A 15,589-nucleotide genomic window follows, 5' to 3' on the forward strand; every position below is an offset into this window, starting at 1 on the left:
TTGTCGCAAATACAGAATGGGCCTGAACTCGTTCTTGTCCTTCTTCCGTACTAGGAAGAAGCGCGAGTAAAGACCCTTTCCCCTTTGAGACAGAGGGACGTCTTCTATCGCCCTTTTCCTTAACAGGGGATCGGCCTCCGCCTGGAGCTCGCGCAGCTGGAACTGCGAGCCAACCGGTGGAATTGCTGGAGGCGGGCTGGTTAAACGAAGACTGTATCCATTGCAAACAATATTCACCACCCAATTGTCCTGTGTAATGTTTCTCCACTCTGCCAGGCAATGTTTGATGCTTCCCCCCACCAGAGCGGGTAACGGATGAAGGGGAAGTAGCACCTCAGGGCCTAGACCCAGCTGGGCCTTTGGTCGCGGAGGAAGACTGCTGACCACCTCGGCCCCTCTGGCGCTTTTGGAACGGTCTCCGCTGGAACTGCTACTGTTATTGTTGCTGTCCAGCCTGTCGACCCTGCCCCCTGCCTTGCGCCCCGTACCGTCTCTGGAACAGGCGGAAGGTCTTTTTCTGTTCCTTAGGCTTTTCCAACCCAACAGCCGTCAGGGTTTCCGCCTCCGCCTTCATGCGGGCCATCTCGTCGTCCGCATGTTTCCCGAAGAGGGTCTCGCCCCGAAAAGGGTAGGTTGGCAACTCTCTGCTGCGCCTCGGGCTTCAAGGATGTAAGACGTAACCAGGAGTGGCACCTCAGGTTGACCCCATGGCAGTACCCGTGGGCTGCCAAGAGGGAGGAAACCGCTGCCGGGCTTATCACCTGGTTGGAGATCAGCAGTACTTCAGCAAGGATCTCTTTGAAATCTTCCCATTTCTCCCGGGGAAGGTGTTCCGAGAACTGTTGGAGGGACTCCCACAGAGTCCGATCGCGACGTCCCAACAGTGCGGAGGCACTCGCGGCCTTCATTGCGGTGGAGGCCGTCCCGCAAACCTTCCTGCCTGCCGAATCCGTCCAGCGGCTCTCCTGATCAGGAGGCACTGTCGATGACTGGGTGTCACAATTACAGAGTCCGGCGCGGGATCCAAACGAAGAAACGCTGGGGCTGACTCAGGAGCCTTATATTTCTTCTGCAGCCTGGAAGGTGCCGATCTCGTAGCCGCAGGGGTGAGGAACAGCTCCATGGCCGGTTCCACCAGCCCAGGCAACAAGGGCAGCAACGGGCGAGATAACTGCTTCTATTGCAGCGTTTCGAAAATGACGGAAGTCGATGGTGCGGGCACCGTGAGCGTGATGCCCAGCTTAGTCACCCCTCGCAGCAACACATCCTGGAAGGAGACTGTCGTCTACTGGAGACACCCTCGTCCGAGGGGAGTCCGACAGAGTAGGTGAATAGTCCCTGGCAATGGAGGAATCCGTGTGACGGGACCGCGACCGGTCCCTCCTGTGGCGCCGTCTGGATCTTGTAGAAGAGCGACAGAGACTCCTAGATCTATCCCTCCGTCTGGAGCGAGATCTCGACCTCCGCGGCCTCAGACGGTCCACGGGTCTTAGAGGATGGAGCTGTGGAGGCCGAAACGGGAGCCTGGGTTGTGGCGGCCCGTAGGCGACGTCGGTAGATGTGGCAACGAGACAGACCTCGGAGGAGGTGGTGGTGTAGGAGGCGGAGGACGATGAGGAGGAGGAGGAGGAGGAGGAGGAGGAGGAGGAGGAGGAGGAGGAGGAGGAGGAGGAGGAGGAGGAGGAGGAGGAGGAGGAGGAGGAGGAGGAGGAGGAGGAGGAGGAGGCGGTGGAGGAGGCGTCGGTTTACGCGGAGGTGGGCCCTTGGGTAACTGAGGAGGTGTAAGCGACCTCGGCTTGGAGGGCGAATAGACTTGCGAGTGCTCCGAGCCCGGAGACTCTTCTGCTCTCCTTTTCTTCGCCTGACCTGAAGGGGGGGGGGGGTTGCGAGGCCATACCCCTGCTAGTCGAGCGACGTCGCAGCCGCGACCGGGGACTCGTGGAAACCGAGGACTCCGTTCTGGCTTTGGAACACCTCTTGGAAGACTAGGCTTTCGACGTCGACGTCCGTCTCCTCGACGTCCGTCTCCTCGACAGGGAACGGCGGTGTCGCCTCGACGGCAAGCGCCTACGCCTTCTTGAACCCTCTCGACGTCTATGATGGCTCGACGACGAAGCAGTCCTCGACGTCGCCCTCGTCGGAGGCCTCGACGTCAATCCCCTCGACGTCGATCGGCTACGTCGCTTCGACCCAGAGCCCTGGGGAGACGGGGAGCAGACTGTGGTCATTCCTCTCGACGTCGAGGCTACCGATGCCGACGGAGACCGGTGGCGTTTTCTGACCTTCTCCTTATTGGGGAGCCCCCAGAGGCCAAAGCACGGGCAGAGAAAGAGGTCCCTTCATGCCCAGACCCCACCTGGACCCTGTAGCTTTTTTTGCTCCAGTCCTTGGAGCCTGATCTTCTGTCCGTCTTTCAGGGTCCTGCTGGAAATCTGCTGGCAGATATCACAAGTCTCAGGGACATGAGAATCAGGAGACACAGGATACACACCCTGTGTGGATCTGATTTTGCCTTCTTCCTGGCACACTCAGGACATTTATCAAATAAGGCAGGCATATTTGACAAAAAAACGGCCAAAAGCACCAGAAAACTCCAGCGAAGTGAAGAAGCAAAAATACGTCGAGTGAACACACTAACACTTTAAAAGTGCCAAAAATTACACAACACACCCAAAAAGGGAGAGCTCAATGCTCCAGCGTCCTACTAGCAGGAGCCGGAAAAAAGAACTGAAAGTAAAAGGAGTGGGCTGTGCATGCTGGGATACCGAGGGTTTCTATGCTGATGCTTATTGTTGACATTTTTGGTGGTTAATAGTCGCATGATATGTATTATCTAATGACTTGAATATGCTGTACCATCAGAAATGTGCACTCTGCATTGCTTGCTACTCTGATTCAGGCATGTGAATCTATGAAAGACACCCATAATACTGGATAAGAAATGCGTTACTTACCTGTAACTGCAGTTATTCAGTATTGGTGTCTTTCATAGATTCACATGCAACCCTCCCACCTTCCCTGGAAGGACTCGCCTAACTCTGTCACGCCTACTTAGCTTACTGCGTACGAAAATCTGAGGGACTGAGGCTCCTGCCAGGAAGGTTCTAGAGGGAGGTGATAGCTGATTGGCTATTGTCTAGAGTTTGGTCCTTTTTACAAAAGGACATGGATATGATACTAAGGTGAGGCCTTTAGGGCTACTATTCTCTATGTATGTCTATAGGACATTACTTTTCTATGTACCGGAGACTCCCGTCTCGACGACGGGGAATGATTCAGGCATGTGAATCTAGGAAAGACACCCATAATACTGGATAACTCTGGGTTTTGTGGACTCTATACACACTGTACCTCATTCTGGTCCAGTATATATAGAGACACTTTCTCACACCAACAGTATTAACCTTAGTAGTCCCATTCAGCAGGTAGCAGGGCTGGGGTGCCAGCCTAACTCTCTACTTGCCAGTGGGGCTACTAGCCTTTTGACAGTAATAACGACAATTTAGGGTTTTTACTTCTGCAGCATGGAAAAGTAACTGTTCTACCTTTTAAAATACAGCACCATTCATTAGGGCTCACTAGGTCTGCCATTGAGGTGACATGCATACATTAAAAAGGGAGGTTTGGGCTTTTTCCATTACTTTAATTGGCAAAGTCAAGTAAGCAGTTTTGAACTGCCCTTCCAGTCTGCAGGGGCCATTGTTTACCTTGTTGTACACAGGGTGGCAGAAAAAGTGCTGTAGTCCTGGGGGAAAACTAACTAATAGACCCTGGGAATCACTGGCACCACTGGCACCATGCACTAGGGACTTACAAACAAGTTAGGCTGTCTCCTGGGGACAAGCCAATTAACCAAGTACCATTTTAATAGTCAAAGCACATCCATTCATTCCTGTTTAGCACGGCTAAGGACATTTCAGAGTCCTTACACCAGTACCTAGTATTCAGAAAAGGGGGGGGGGGAGTGAGGGTAACCATGCAAACAAGCCAGTTTCCTTACAATCATTATCAGAGCAAAGAGATGACAAGAGTTTGCACTGGGTCCTCAAAAGGAATTATAGGGGTAACAGGATGGTACGGAAAGGGTGGCAGATGCATAGACAAAAAGCAGGGCCGGGGAAACTGATAATTTCCTTTGTATCTCTTGTTAGTGGATTATGAACGTTCTTCCACAGGTTAAGATATTACAGTTAGAGAAGATGCTGAATGGATGGAACGTACTGTGGATGGGAGAATAGCCCACGCTTGACTCTCGAGTAAGTGAAAGGCATTTTTTGTATTTTTGACGTCAACGGTGCCCGTCTGGCGTCAAAGGTGTCTGGTTTCTCAAAATAGATGGTGAAGAGCGATGGCAGCTTTTTTTTTCAACATCAGAGGTGAACACTCGAGTTTTGATGTGTGGTCATTGATAATTTCTTCAACGGAGAGCCGGGGCTGTGGACTGTCCCAATAAGCTTTTCGGCGATTTTCACGTCACTTCAATGTTATTCAGAGTGAAGTCTTCGATCATCACACTTCCTCTCTTTAGATCTGCCTCCAGTCTCTTATCTCTCCTCTTCTACCCATGTGTCTATCAACATACCTCAAACGGATGCCTTCTCTGCCTTCCAAATGTTTCTGGACATCTTTATGCAGATGCCACACACAGAGACCGAATAGGAGGAAAACACACATACCACTCACACCTTATGCGCATTAGTTGCAGCCTTTTTTCTCACCGGAGGGACACTCCGAGAAGAGATGGCATTTAGGTTGAAAAATTAAGTCAAAGACTTGAGGAACAAATGGTCCAATTGAGGAAAGATGTTTGAAGACATCTGGTGAAGAAGGTACCATTATTTTTTTATCAAGAACAGAACACTTAACATTTGAGGTAAATAAACTCAGCAGCTGCCCTGAGATTCTTCTCACAAGAGCCACAAAAAAAGAAGAAGTCAGAAAAGCATCTCCAACTACAGGCATTCTGAGAAGGGGGTGCCTCCCAGGCTCTGAATGCGACAGACTTACATTAAACAGAGACCAAAAAAGGAGGCTAACATGCTGCATTTTTTTTCTATGGTAATTTTCTGAAAAGGGGTTCTTTCTGCACATACAATTTGCAATCCAGTTCTAACATCAAATAGTTTAAAGAGACCACTGAACTTTCATGAAAAATGTGGCCATTTTAGAATTCCAGCCAACAGGTTTACAAAGATCTCCTTGATGAATGGTGTTTACTTGTGGTCGTGTGGAATTATTCCAGCACCTATGACCATCAATGAAGATCCTACGATGCAGAAAGTTTGTTCATCAAACACTCACCTGCAAGTCACAATGTCTGGCCGCGTCCACTACGCAGCGCTCCAGCTGGAAGGCATCCACAAACGGGACCATGGTAGCCAAGCGGGTAAACTCTATGCTCTGGTATATCTGAGCGACCTGCATAGAAAAAATAAGCATTTACAATGCAATAGGTCTCGCAGCATTAAAGTTTGAGTAACTGTCATTGTAAATGACAATGCTTTGCATGACATTTTTTTTTAATTTGCAATTGGTATATAAACATGGTTTGTGAATTGTTAGCTGTTGCTTATGCTAAGCAAAATTGGCAGTAATATAGTGCTTGCTTGTTATAAACATGCTGATTTAAAGCGCTCTGATACCTGCGGGTAAAGTTTGCGCTATATAAAAGTGAAAACTAATAAATAAATTTAAAAAAAGCCTACCTGTACCACGTCCGTTCTTATTCTTTGATGCCACATATCTTTGGGTCCCTGTATTTATTAACTGCACCCAGCTGTGGGAAACCTCCATGGCACGAACAACGTGTTGCGGGGCAGACACGGGCAATGTAGCCACTGTCCTGTGGCGGCACCGCGGGGTAACAGTGTAGGGGCAGGAATGCAGGCAGTTGGTAGTGCTGTGCCATAGCAGTGTAGTTCTGTGTGTATGCTGGGCATTGGGGTTGCTATTGGCTAACAAGAAGTGGTGAGGAGGTGCCGGTTCGGTATGCCTGCTTCCTGATCTTGGACAGGCGACAGTTAAAAAAAAAAATTAATAGCTTTGTCATTTACAATGCCAATAGTTATAACTCTCGCAAATGGGACACCTATAGCATTTGTAATGCAATATGTGTTGTATTTACGTGACTTACATGTATTGATATTACAAATAACAATGTTTTTTAATTTTTTTTAATAACTAATACTTAAATAAAAGTTATTGTAATTTATAATGGCAATAGCTTAAACTTTTGTAAATAACATTTGTGAAGATTATGTTCAGTGTATTTTATTGTGACGAAAATCCAAGAACTGGGACCATGTAAACCTGCTAGGAATCCCTGATATCAAAGTAAAGCATGTGCAGATATAAATAACTGGGTGCCACTGATTCAAAGGATGACTCTGTGCAAATATAAACAGGGAGATGAGTCCGACATAAAAAAATGTGCAGCGTGGTAATTCTGCAAAAATCACGATGGTCGGCTATTGAAGACAAAAACTGGTAGGCAAAATGGTCCGTGAATGTAAAAACCTGCACAGTAGAAACCACAAAGAGGTGATCGCGTAAGAAAATGGCGAGTCAACCGGTAAAGTGAGGACATGTCTCACATGGTGGCGAGAATGGTAACCCGTGTCTAACATTAACACGGAAAGCTTTAAGGTGTTAATTGGTGTCTACATGGGTTGGGGGGAGGAGAAATGCGAGTCACAGCCGGCCGATCGCACGGCTGGGGGAAGCTTCAGATGCATGTGGGAGGGAGGCTGGTGGCTTGTGGGATGGGATGCACACTGGGATGATGGGATGCACACTGGTCAAATGCTTCTATAGTCTGTTTATCAACTCTGGGAACTGTAGCTACAAAGAATTAGTGAGTGTCATCAGTCTTGCCTGAGCGCTTGCATAACGATTTGGCATTCAACTGCATGTTAAAAATACAGTATGGTACAGCATCAATAAAAGTTAAATATAGGTATATGGGAAGTTGTGGTGCAGTAATTTTTTGCAGTTTTATATAAGCGTGAACTCTGCCCAAAATTATTGGAGAGCATTACATGAGCACCAGGTTATATTACACAAAGGCAGCAGCTCTTGCCGTTACGCTACATCCGTTCCCCTTCAGTGTGCTTGGGGCAGGGGCGCCGGAAGGGCACTCACTTATGTTATAGTTGCAGAAAGTTCCTCGCTGGACCCTGAATCTGACTGGCACTGGGGGCAACCCTGGCTTCTTGCAGGAGCTCTTCTCTGCCTCCTCAGAATTGTATGGCTTTTCGTTTTACGTCCTGCTGCCGGCGCTGGTAAAAAAAGAACGGGAAAGCCAGAGCAAACTGCGTGTTTTAAAGGGCTCTCCTTACTTCCTGCCGCACAGCGACCTCTTCCCCACGCAAAGCTACCTGCCAAGTGTCATCACACGTTGTTCTGCTATGGTCGCTACCGGTGTGAAATCGCCATTGTGTAAACATGTACCACAGTGTCGAAATGAGATGCTTGCTCCTATGACTTTTTTGTGAACTGAAATGACAACCTGATGCAGTGAGTACCAGTACTCTCCTTGTTAATGGAGAAGTTCCGGTACTGTGGAGGGTGGGGAGGGGGGGTGGGGGGTGCTGGTACATTTAAAGCTTAAAGCACTTAATATACTATAAATGCCTCAATACATTAATTTCTTTTATACTCTAATGCTGCTGTAAGATAACTTCTCATAAGTTTCTGTACATTTCATTGCAACCCTCCTAGCGTCTGGTGAAGTTTTATTCTCACTGTTTGACTACTTCTAGCGCTATATAAAAGACAAAATAAATTGGTATTCGAATAGATCTGTCACCAAAGAGAAAGGTAGTATAAGAGCAAGGAGAATCGGTGGTACACGCCATTATTGTTCAATTCTACATCTCTGCCCTAAGCTCCTGCTTTCCTTCTAGAAAAGATGCAGTCCTCCTAATGTTTTACAACACTAAATGCGGTTGGGGGTGGGGGCGGAGGTGGCACTACAGAGGCCGACTGCAGAACTGTGCGACAAGGTTCGAATCTCAATTCAACATCCTGCGATTCTAGGAAAATCACTATACCCCGCCTATAACAATTAATTTGAACTTGTGTAATGTAATCGGTGCTCATGTAAAGCACCCCAATAGCTTCCAGTTGGGACCTTCTATTTAAAAATGTTAAAAAAATGAATTGTATCTAAAATAACAGCAGGTGCTGTGGACGGACACTAATAAAATTAAATAAACCTGTACTTAGGCCAAGCTCCACACAAAGACCATGAAGTAACGTGTGGTGTGGCACGTGCTGCCGCATTTTTTATTTTTTTGGGATACCCCGGCTCGTCACCAAGCGATAGCGCATGAACGCTGCCTGAGGGCGAGACCTAAAATTGATTCCCACCAGAAGAGACTTTCAGAAGTAGTTCCAACATCCCTAACCCAGATCAGATCTTCTGGTGCCTGCCCTGCAGAACAAGTAGCCGCCGGCGGGCGTCAGGCGTCCTAAAATTAAACAGGAAATAGAAACCCAACATGCCAGTGTGAGACCACAAAGCAAGGGTGGTCACTGCAGAGACAGGCGGGTGTTACTCAGAGGATTGACTTGCAGTAAACTGACACTCAACTATTTCCGACTTTGAACGGGGTTAAAATGCAGATAAGTGGAGGGAGCTGGGGGACGGGGGGAGACAGAACCAGGGGCAAGGGAATGAAAGGTCACACGCAAAATAGCACACAGCAAGTGGACAATAACCAGCATTATTTTCTACGCAGCCTCACCGGAAGTCAGGCAAAGTCGCCTGTAACGGGGGCGGGGCTGCGTCCGGACCGGAAGAGAAGGCAGAGTGAAAGCGTCTTGCGACGCCAGAAGGAGAGCGGAGTCCCTCAGCATTGACCTGGTAAGTTGAAAAGGGCTGGGGGGGGGGGGGGGCTCGGTTCCCTCGTGTGTGTGTGTGTGTGCTTGTGTGTGTATGCATGTGTGCGACGGCGGGGGAGAGGGGGGGGTGCACTCGTGTTCGTGTGTGTATGTGTGCGAGGGGGGTGTCTCTGTATGTATGTGCGTGGGCGCTTGTGTGTGTGTCTGTGTGTGTATGCGCATGAGTGTGTGGTGTTTTGAGCTTCACAGGAGACCGCGCCTGGCCACAGCGCTCGTTCGCGTGCGCGTGTCAGTTTGAAATCGCCTCCAAGGCGATGCGCGCGGCCAGGATTGTCTCCTGGGAAGCTCACACGCCGACAAAAGGTTCTCGGCGGAGACGCGCTTACGCGCGGCTAGCCGAGACCTAAAAATTCTCTCTTCAAGACTGCCACATAAGGTTTAAAGCTAAATTTAAAATACAGGGGCAATGCATTAATGTGTCAACCTGACTAGTCCACATATCCGTTCCGGCAGAATGCAAACAATGCACACAAACAATAGTAATATAATATCAATAACTTGTCCCAGACAGGAGTTGCTCATAAAGAATCTCCACAGTATATTAGCTATGATATTGTCTTGTTGGCAAAGCAGGCACCCTGATAAAACAATGTAAAACAGCTGTATGCTGGATATAATTTGTACCACATAAAATACAAATAGACATTTCAAGATAGCCCTTGTAGACATGGAACAATCATAACCCAGAGGGAAAAAGTGTTTCTGCTCGGATCGCTCATTCTTATCAACTCAGAGAAACAGTTTTTAACTGAGCTTTAAGCTGGAGTGTGGAATTTAATGAAATATATACTGGACTATGAAGCGTCATAAAGCACAAGTTACTACTTGTGTAACGATATATCTTTAAGAGACATTAGTTAGTGATAGATTCCTTACCTTAGAATATCCCCAGGCGTCAGACTGGATCCGGACATTTTTTGCGTAGCAGTACCCTTGCGCGTCGGTAGGCGTCGTCTGCGGCTCCGCGTCCGTCGTCGGCGCCGTGATGACGTCGTTGGAGTACTTGGACGCCGCCTCCGCATGCTGACGTCAGTTCTTAGACACAGCTTTTCCGCGCCGGAAGCGCCGAGCCATGTTAAAAACCAACACTGGTGCCATTGAAACTAGGGCACTGAAAGGGGGTAACCCTAACCCTAGATATTGGTTTGCAGAACGGGGAGGATGGGTGGGTCGGTAAGGAATCTAATACTAACTAATGTCTCTTACAGATATATCGTTACACAAGTAGTAACTTGTGCATCTGAAAGAGACACGTTAGTGATAGATTCCTTACCTTAGAATAGATACCCCAGCAATACCAACCCCGGTGGTGGGTCTGCGAACCAATAATCACACCAGAAAGTCCTGGAGGACAGAACGGCCGAAGAAGCGATCCCTCCGGACTTGGCTGTCCAGGCAGTAGTGTCTTGCAAACGTGTGCAGTGATGCCCACGTAGCTGCCTGACAGATGTTTTGTAAGGGCACTCCCCGGCCCAGGGCAGTTGTAGTCGCCGTGGCTCGGGTGGAATGAGCCCCCAATCCAACAGGGGGCTCCTTCTTAGCCAAGAAGTAACATGCCTGGATACACAATATGGTCCACCGCGAGATGGTTCTCTTGTGCACCGCTTTCCCCTTCTTAGCGCCCACGTAACCAACAAAGAGTTGGTCATCCACCCGGAACTGGCGTGTGCGATCCAAGTAGAATGAGAGCGTACGTTTTGGGTCCAGACGGTGGAGCCGCTCTTCCTCTTTAGAGGGATGCGGTGGCGGAAAGAAGGTTGGCAAGGTGATAGGCTGCCCAATGTGGAAGGCTGTGACAACCTTGGGCAGGAAAGATGGCTTAGTACGCAACACAACCTTGTCCGGATGGACAGAAAGGAAAGGAGGAGTATAAGAAAGGGCCTGGCGCTCACTCACTCTCCTGGCAGAGGTGATGGCAGCCAGGAAAGCAGTCTTCAGAGTAAGAAGGCGGAGAGGACAGTTGTGAAGTGGCTCAAAGGGAGCACACATCAGAAATGTAAGAACAAGGTTCAAGTCCCACTGAGGCATCACAAACGGAACAGGAGGGAACGTGTGCGTGATGCCTTTTAGAAATCTATTTACAATTGGGGACTTGGACAAGGAAGGTTGATCAGGCAGCCTCAGAAAGGCTGAAAGGGCAGAAAGGTAGCCCTTGATAGTGCCCAGAGCAGAGCCCTGCTGGGCAAGAGAAAGAAGGAAGAGAAGAACCTCAGAGAGAGGGGCAGCAAGAGGATCCACAGCCTTTGCTGTGCACCATGCCACAAATCTGCTCCACCTGCAGGCGTATACCAACTTTGTGGAGGGACGCCTGGCTGCCAGAAAGACATTACAGACTTCAGGAGGCAAGTTAAATGGCCTCAACTGTCGCCGCTCAATCTCCAAGCATGGAGGTGGAGACTGGACAGGTTCGGGGGGAGTACCATTCCCTGCTGCTGCGACAGAAGGTCCTCCTGAAGAGGCAGACGAACCGGGGGGGATCGACTGACATACTGAGTGTAGGAAGGTAGATCCCCGACTATGGTTGCCCCCAACTTTTTGCCTGGTGTTTTGCTGGTTTTCTGACTTAGTTGACCTGGGGCCCTGCTATTCAGGACCCCAGGCCTACTGCTCTCTCTGTAAAATGGATTCCATGTACCTTAGGAACATATCTAATTGGATACTGAGTCACCTTATCAGTCCCTGTACAGTGTACCTTAGGTACCCAGGGCATAGGTGTCCCCAGGGCCTACCAGGGGCTGCAGCATGTATTATGCCACCCCTGGCTGGCCATCCAAACCGGACACAACTGGCTGCACGACAGCTGGGGCAAGGTGGTGTAATCACCCTTTGCTTTAGATATAGTATTCCTGTATCTAACCCTAAATGGACACACAGATCTCCTATCAGTCACTCCTATGGCAGGCCTTGACAATCCTGAAGGCAGAGTGCTTGGAATCGTGTGAGATGGTGCTCTGGCATGAGCTGAGCCTGTCTGCGGCTTTCGGGATCTATCCCTTAGCCGTTTCCATGATAACGCATACCATATACTCTTAAGTGCATTATAATCCTCGCGGTTATATGCCAACTCTGGTATCGCTTTATCAAAACATGTCGAGTAAGGTGTCATACGAATTGGAATACTAACCCCTCGCCAATTCTGGCGACGGGGTTAGCATTCCACCCTTCTAGAGGGACACGACATGTATGTAACCTATAACCCCGGTTAAAGTCAGACAGAGCCTTAGCTCCACAAAATGGATGCTGCCACTGAGACACAAGTCTGCCCTCCTGCTGCTGGGAGTCCTCCCAGAGCAGGAGGCAAGGACAAAGGGTTTCCTGCCAGGGGCGGTGCCAGCACCGTCCCAGACAGGGTTTTGTGTATTCTAGGTAGGCAGGGCTTTAGAGGAAGGTGACTGCAAGTGGCACCCCGGTGCTCACTGTGCATAGGCCGGCTTGAACCAGTTCCAGGGGCACACCAGACCCTGAGCTAGGGAAAGCCCGCCAAAGGAGAGGGGTGTAACCACCCCTCTCCTGGTCCCACCCATAGGGCAGGACTTAGTCGCGTGCCAGCCCCCTTTTTCAGGATAAAGGTAGGAGCAGGCCCCCTTCCAAATTAGATCAATCTTTGAATCCTGAACCGACCTTCTACACAAAGAACTCCAGACTCTTCTCAATATTTTCTCCCTTGTGACTAAGGAGTAGTCACCCTGCAGCAGCAGGCACCAACCAAGCATCGCGGTTTGTTGCCAGTCTCTCCTTCGGATCAAGACTGCTCCAGCACGACGAGAACCGGCTTCCCTGGCACCTCTGACCTCTACCTACATCATCAGTTACGCTGAGATTCGTGGGTGTGACGAGACCTCGAGGGACCGGCCATCTTCAGAACTGCACGACGCTTGTCCAGCACGACCACCGAGTGACCCTCGACTGAGTGCTTTGGGGTAAGAGAAGCCCCGACCCCGAGCAGCTCCAGCACCGAAGTTCAGCCCCCTGCATCCACGAGATCTGCGTGGGGCCCTTCTGCTTTTTGCTGCTCACCGCGTTGTCCCGGTCACTTGCCCGTTGGCTAGTGGCCCTTTTACGACGCTCCACGACGATAAAGACTGCTGGTCTGGTTGCTCCAGACTGGCCCTTGCTTCCCTTCTTCAGAGAAGCCCCCTGGACCCTCCTGGTCCACTCAAGACGCCATTTTAGGTCCACCGCGTGGGCCTTGCATTTGCCAAGACTTGTTGCCCCAATCCTGGGTCCAGCGACGTCGACAGCAAGTACCTTCGTGGGACAGCTCGCACCTCCATCCTGGTCGCCGACAACGCCTCCTGGTCCGAGAGACTGCAGAGCCCAGCAGCGCCCACTCACCTGGCTGAGGTGACTTCGTCCGGTGCCATCCTGGTGCCCACCTAAATCACTGGCTAGTGATTCAGAACTTGGTCCCCTCTGCTTACAGGTTTCTTCTTCCCTGATCCAGCCTTGGATCTCCACGAACTTTCTTCACTGGCCGCCTGCCAGCAACTTCTTTCTTCAGGCTCCTGGTTCTTCAACAAGGGTTTCCGACGCAACTTCAACCCTATGCAGCCGCAGCCCCTGGGCTAGGTAAACTGAGTACTCCGGTGCTCCAGCATAGTCCAACACCCTAAGTGTTCGGATCCACTCCCGTTTTCGACCCACCTAGTCGGGTTCGCCCGAGAACAGTAACTTTGCAATTGCTAGCATCCATAGACTTTTTCCCGCTTTACGCGTGAGAGTTCCCACTCTGCACACGACGTCCACAGGCCTCCTGCTCCTAACCTAAGTGTTTAGTATTGTAGGCCTAGCGATTCTAAAGTCTAGAAAAGTATTACTTACCTGCTAGTAATTTCGCATTCCATTTTCATAGTATATGGTTTTTCGTGCCCCTCGGGCATCTGTGTAAATTGTGCGACTTTCAGTGTTTCTATAAGAGTTTTGTTGTGTGCTTAGCTCCCTGTCTCATAAAGAGCCAGGGTAGTCCTGTTATAAATAAATATACTTTATTTTTGATAACTTGTGTGGTGTCCTTTCACTTGGTGTTCAAGGGGTAATGTGATGGTAAAACAGCTGGCTTAACACGCCCTCTAGAGTCTTAGCCTTAGACTGCTCGTATCCATGCTACTAGGATAGCTGGTCTATAAGGTTGACTTACAACCAATCATCAATAAGGGTTGTTTGGACTGATACATAGTGATCACTAGAATAGTGAGCACTGCATATCAGGCCAACTTCTCACACTGAGTAGCTCTGGATACCAGTACCTTCGTGCCCAGTCCAGAGCCACAAGGATGACTTGAGCCCAGTCACGCTTGATCTTCTTCAGCACTCTGGGCAGAAGTGGTATAGGCGGAAAGGCGTACAATAGACCGCAACTCCACTTGCGACGAAAAGCGTCTCAGAGCGAGTGCCGCCTTGGAAATTCCAACGCGCAGAACTGATGACATTGCGTGTTCTCTTCTGTGGCGAATAGATCTAACCAAAGCTCTCCCCATCGCTTAAAGAGGCCTTGCGCCACATCCGAGTTCAGACGCCATTCGTGATCCATCATGCACATACGGCTGAGCTCGTCCACCCTGGCATTCAGAGAACCTGCAAGGTGTTGAGCCACCAGGGTCACGCCCTGGCGTTCCAGCCACTGCCAGAGGCGCAGAGCCTCCTGGCAAAGGGTCCACGACCCCACCCCACCCGGTTTGTTGCAGTACCACATGGCGGTGGTGTTGTCCGTGAACACCTGCACTACACTCCCCCGGACAGAGGGGAGGAATGCCTTCAGTGCTAGACGAATCGCCCGCAACTCCAAAAGGTTGATGTGGAGCCGGGCCTCCGCCGGGGACCAGAGGCCTCCGATCTCCGCCTCTCCCATGTGGCCTCCCCAACCCTGGAGGGTTGCATCCGTCACAACTACGTGCTCCGGTTGGGGAAGGGAGAGGGATCTGCCGCTGACCCAATCGCAGTCCGTGAGCCACCACTGCAGCTGTCTCGCAGTGCCCTCCGAGATCAGGACGTGGTCGGACAGGTTGTCCTGATGCTGGGCCCACTGAAACTTCAGGTCCCACTGCAGAGCCCGCATCCGCCACCTGGCGTGATGCACCAGTAGGATGCAGGAGGCAATCAGCCCCAGAAGCCGCAGCGTCATCCTGACCGAGACCCGGGATAGCGGCTAAAAGATGGGAATCAGAGCCTGAATATCCCGGACCCGCTGTTCGGGTGGATAAACCCGAAACTGCGCCGAGTCGAGAACCGCTCCGATGAAGAGGAGCTTCTGAGAGGGGCACAGGTGTGACTTCGGCACATTGATGGAGAACCCCAGCTGGTGCAGGAGATCTGCCGTAGCCTGGAGGTGGCAGACGACTGTCTGGGGCGAGCCCGCCTTCAACAACCAGTCGTCGAGGTAGGGGAAGACTGAAACCCCTAACCTGTGCAGATGACCTGCGACCACCGCCATCACCTTTGTGAACACCCGTGGGGCACTCGTAAGGCCGAAGGGGAGCACGGTATACTGAAAGTGCTCGTGGCCAACTGTGAACCGCAGGTAGCGCAGGTGGGTCGGCCTGACGGGGATGTGGAAATAAGCGTCCTGCAAGTCCAACGCTACCATCCTGTCTCCCGGGTCCAGGGCAGCTAAGACCTGAGCCAGTGTCAGCATTTTGAACTTCTCCTTCCGGAGGATGCCGTTGACGTTCCTCAGGTCCAAGATAGG

General features: G+C 50.5%; 1 protein-coding gene across 4 annotated transcripts in view; it reads right to left on the minus strand.

Annotated features, from left to right (window-relative positions):
- EIF3A (eukaryotic translation initiation factor 3 subunit A) overlaps nucleotides 1-15,589 on the minus strand; it is a 1,009,075-nt gene that overhangs the window by 761,271 nt on the left and 232,215 nt on the right. For all 4 annotated transcript variants that reach the window (XM_078643910.1, XM_078643908.1, XM_078643907.1 and 1 more), the window contains exon 10: nucleotides 5,302-5,418. In XM_078643910.1, the coding sequence (XP_078500036.1) occupies nucleotides 5,302-5,418 (117 nt within the window). The remainder of the gene's footprint in view (nucleotides 1-5,301; nucleotides 5,419-15,589) is intronic.

The sequence above is a fragment of the Lissotriton helveticus genome, chromosome 5_1 (genome assembly GCF_964261635.1).
Source record: "Lissotriton helveticus chromosome 5_1, aLisHel1.1, whole genome shotgun sequence".
In the NCBI taxonomy this organism is placed as follows: Eukaryota; Metazoa; Chordata; class Amphibia; order Caudata; family Salamandridae; genus Lissotriton; species Lissotriton helveticus.